The 4220-nt window shown below is 32.2% G+C and overlaps 1 protein-coding gene across 1 annotated transcript; it reads left to right on the top strand.

Annotated features, from left to right (window-relative positions):
* The first annotated feature begins 646 nt into the window (after positions 1 to 646).
* Positions 647 to 2606, top strand: LOC102603547 (beta-amyrin 28-oxidase-like). The gene is made up of 3 exons (XM_006338067.2): positions 647 to 1627; positions 1749 to 1936; positions 2027 to 2606. The coding sequence occupies exons 1-3, from the start codon at positions 691 to 693 to the stop codon at positions 2330 to 2332; spliced, it is 1431 nt and encodes a 476-aa protein (XP_006338129.1). The 5' UTR covers positions 647 to 690; the 3' UTR covers positions 2333 to 2606.
* Positions 2607 to 4220: the final 1614 nt, after the last annotated feature.

Genomic DNA, 4220 nt, shown 5'->3' with positions numbered 1-4220 from the left:
TATATATATATTGTTATGGTACTTATAGATATAATAAATCACCATGTCTGAAATTCATCATAGATTATTTAGTATTTTACAATTTGTGACCGTTAAATTCCCATGAACTACACTCCCTCCGTCTCTTTTTATATGTCATTCATTTTTATAAATAGCTGAACCACAATACTTGTCATTTTATAAAATTTATTCATACATTACCATATTTTACCTATTATACCCTTGATAGAGTAGTTAATTAATCTTGAAAATGTATTCATCATTTATTATAAAGTTGACTTAAGAAAGCATTAAATAAGGGTAGAAGGGTAAAGTTACAACATTTTTTAATGTAAGTGCAAAGAAAAAAAGTGACATATAAAAAGGGACCAAAAATAATATTTTTATTATAATTAAGCGCATATTACAAGCGCTATTCCATTGAGGATTTTACACCAACCCATTTACACTAATTTGGGTCTACATAATTAATTTATGCCGAAATTGTTCTATGCATTTTGACTTCAAAAGTGACATATTTATTCAATGGCTCACCCACTACCTCCACTATAATTAATAAAATAAAAAATATGTGAACCTCACATTTTATACATGCCTATATATACTCCCTTAGTTTTTCCCATCAAGAAAACAAGTCACACAAAGAGCATTTCTTGTAAAATTGTGTGACAAGTTATATTATTTGTTAATATGGAGTTCCTGTATGTCTCTCTTGTTTGTGTATTTGTCTTTTTGGTTTCCCTCTTGCTCTTGTACAAGAACAAATCCGGAGAAGGACTTCCTCCAGGCAAAACAGGGTGGCCTGTATTTGGAGAGAGCCTCGAGTTTCTCTCCACTGGTTGGAAAGGCCACCCTGAAAAATTCATCTTTGATCGTGTGGCTAAGTACTCATCTAGTGTGTTCAAAACTCACCTTCTAGGTGAAGAAGCTGCGGTTTTTTGTGGTGCATCAGGCAACAAATTCTTGTTTTCCAACGAAAACAAGTTAGTACAAGCATGGTGGCCAAATTCAGTGAACAAAGTGTTTCCATCTTCAACACAAACATCTTCGAAAGAAGAAGCTATAAAAATGAGAAAAATGCTTCCTAATTTCTTCAAACCTGAAGCATTGCAACGTTACGTTGGGATTATGGACCACATAACCCAACGTCACTTTGCTTCCGGATGGGAAAATAAAGAACAAGTTGTCGTTTTCCCATTAACAAAACGTTATACTTTTTGGTTAGCGTGTCGATTGTTTTTAAGCGTGGAGGATCCTAATCATGTCGCAAAATTTGCTGACCCTTTCGATGTTTTGGCTTCTGGATTGATTTCAATACCTATAGATTTGCCTGGAACACCATTCAATCGCGCAATTAAGGCTTCAATTTTTATTAGGAAAGAGTTAGTGAGGATTATAAAACAAAGGAAGATTGATTTAGGTGAGGGGAAAGCATCATCAACACAAGATATATTGTCACATATGTTGTTAACATGTGATGAAAATGGGAAATTTATGGGGGACTTGGATATTGCTGATAAAATATTAGGCTTGTTGATTGGTGGACATGATACTGCTAGTTCTGCTTGTGCTTTCATAGTTAAGTATCTTGCTGAGCTTCCACATATTTATCAACGAGTTTACACAGGTAATTAATTAATTATTAACTCAAATGATCAACGCCATGCATCCCCCCTTCACATAAATAGGGTACTCTGCATGAAGGTGTTATTATTTATTTGTTTTTACAAATATTTGTTTTGTTATAGAGCAAATGGAGATAGCCAAATCAAAGGGTCCAGGGGAATTATTGAGATGGGAAGACATTCAAAAGATGAAATATTCATGGAATGTGGCATGTGAAGTTTTAAGACTTGCACCACCTCTCCAAGGTGCTTTTAGGGAAGCCCTTTCTGATTTCATCTTCAATGGTTTCTCTATTCCTAAAGGATGGAAGGTAAATATACATATATACATTGTTAGTGCATAAAACTTTCGAGTCTGATACATGTATAGTTTGATGATTAATAAAAATTTATATATGTAGATATATTGGAGTGCAAATTCTACACATAAGAGTGGAGAATTTTTTCCAGATCCAGAAAAATTTGACCCATCAAGATTTGAAGGAAGTGGACCAGCTCCATACACATTTGTACCTTTTGGAGGAGGACCAAGAATGTGTCCAGGAAAAGAATATGCTCGTTTAGAAATTCTTGTTTTCATGCACCATCTTGTTAAGAGGTTCAAGTTTGAAAAAATTATTCCAGATGAGAAAATCATAGTCAATCCAATGCCGATTCCGGCCAAGGGACTCCCCGTTCGACTCTACCCTCACCACCACAAGCCGTGATCCGCCAAGACTGCATACAACATACGCTTGTTATAGCAACAAATGTCAAACATTATCTTATTTCATCTTTCTTTCTCTTTTTTATTTGTTGCTCTCCATTTCAATTTATTTGGTTTTTTACTATTTTAGACGTGTGTTGATTAATAAATTTGTGTTCAATATTCTCCATGAGTTGTATAATAAGAAAGTTATTTTCTTACTTTTTATTTTTTAATTTAAAAGTCATTTAAGTTTGACTTTTTATTTTTCACTTAAAAATTACTTTTTAAGTCAATTCAAACGCTCTTCATCTTCTTCTTTTTAATAGGATTTAAGTTATATATAATAGTGTAAAAACAAATTGCACGCTATCACAACTTACTTTTACCTATTAAAATTATAGTTATATACTACTACAATTTATAGATTATCAATTTTTTTACATTATTCATATATAAACTGTTGAGTTAATAATTAGCTAAAAGATCGACAATTGATTTTCTTTTTCATGTAGTGTGAAGAAATTGAAATCTTCCCTTCTGGCCATATTTATCACTTGTCTAACCTCATCTTGAATATATCAATAAGCCTTTGATCATTTGAATAACCATTCTAATCATCATATCATTATCAAAATCAAATTCAGAGACGTATTTAAGATTTTGAGATGATAGGTGCATTATTATGGAAATATGGATCTAATCGGTTTGATATTTAGGTTCTTATTATTAAAAACAGTTAAAATTTTAAAATTATAGGTCCAAAATTGAAATGTTTAATTAAATAAAACACCAAAAGTGCTATCAATAACCACTTAAAGAGGTGTTACCCAATTTTAGAAAGAAAAATAAAACAAGATAGATATAAAATTCAACTTTCTAACCTCTCTGAGAGGTGCACCCTGTCACCGTTGCGTTATATGATACTTCAATTGTGGATTCACACATCTATATTTAACAAAACGTTTTAAAATATAACACAACTATATATGATTTTGAGAGGGCAGCATGGGTTCACGTGAACCTAGTGACCCCCTCCTGCATAGTGCATATGCCTCTGAACATCATGATTGAGGCACCATTTCAAATTAATTGTGAGAGCTTCAATCGTACTTGCGTTGATTACGAAAAAAACAACTTTTAGCGCCAATGAAAATTCACATTAACAAAAAATACTAATGTCTTTACCGACATTAGTTAATTGTCTTTAGATTGAATATTGTTACATATTTTAGGGACATTTACCAAAAATGTTAATTCCCTCTAAGAATACACATTTATCGATAATTAAACTATTATCGTTAAAAATGATTTTTATGTAACTACAACTATCAAAATAGGCAGAAAAAGTCGTGATCATATGGCCATGATGGTTTCTAAGGGTACCTCCTCTTGCAATGTCAGGTTACCTTTTCTCCAATCATCAACATTATGTTGTTAGAATTTGTCACTAATGATACAAAATCCTTTTCCCAGTGCAAAGACTACTACTTGAGACATCGGATATATGTGGGCAAGGTGAGGCGGGTTAAAAATGAAATTTTTTTTATCATGTGAGGCGGAGAGAAATGAATTAAAAAAATTTGTGAGTTAAGCCTAATCTGTTCTATCCTTGTCCCGCCCTACCCCATTTTCATCCCTAAATGTGGACTATTGGGTCATGGCACATGTCAAAAACAAGTATATCTTTTCCACTTACAAATAAATATAAGAACATTACCTTTTTTAGTTTTTATATGTAAAAATAAAAACTTCTTGTAAAAAGACATAATAAAATTAGAAAAAATAAATATTATAAATGAACTACGAAATTCAATTCTCCTGTTCAAAACCGTGATCTCATTCAAAAGTTTTACCAAGTGAGACTCCAATAAACTTCTTACCTACTGATGCTCTGCAATGATGAGTGG

The sequence above is a fragment of the Solanum tuberosum genome, unplaced genomic scaffold (genome assembly GCF_000226075.1).
Source record: "Solanum tuberosum cultivar DM 1-3 516 R44 unplaced genomic scaffold, SolTub_3.0 scf00002, whole genome shotgun sequence".
NCBI classification, from domain to species: domain Eukaryota; kingdom Viridiplantae; phylum Streptophyta; class Magnoliopsida; order Solanales; family Solanaceae; genus Solanum; species Solanum tuberosum.
The sequence above is the reverse complement of the archived record's forward strand: the minus strand, read 5'-3'. Positions and strand labels throughout refer to the sequence as shown.

What these genes read in the sequence shown, in the direction of transcription:
- LOC102603547 (XM_006338067.2), top strand. Translation starts at nt 691, where the DNA reads ATGGAGTTCCTGTATGTCTCTCTTGTTTGTGTATTTGTCTTTTTGGTT. An exon ending in TTATCAACGAGTTTACACAG is followed by an intron (nt 1,628 to 1,748) that starts GTAATTAATTAA and finishes GTTTTGTTATAG; the next exon opens with AGCAAATGGAGATAGCCAAA. An exon ending in CTATTCCTAAAGGATGGAAG is followed by an intron (nt 1,937 to 2,026) that starts GTAAATATACAT and finishes TTATATATGTAG; the next exon opens with ATATATTGGAGTGCAAATTC.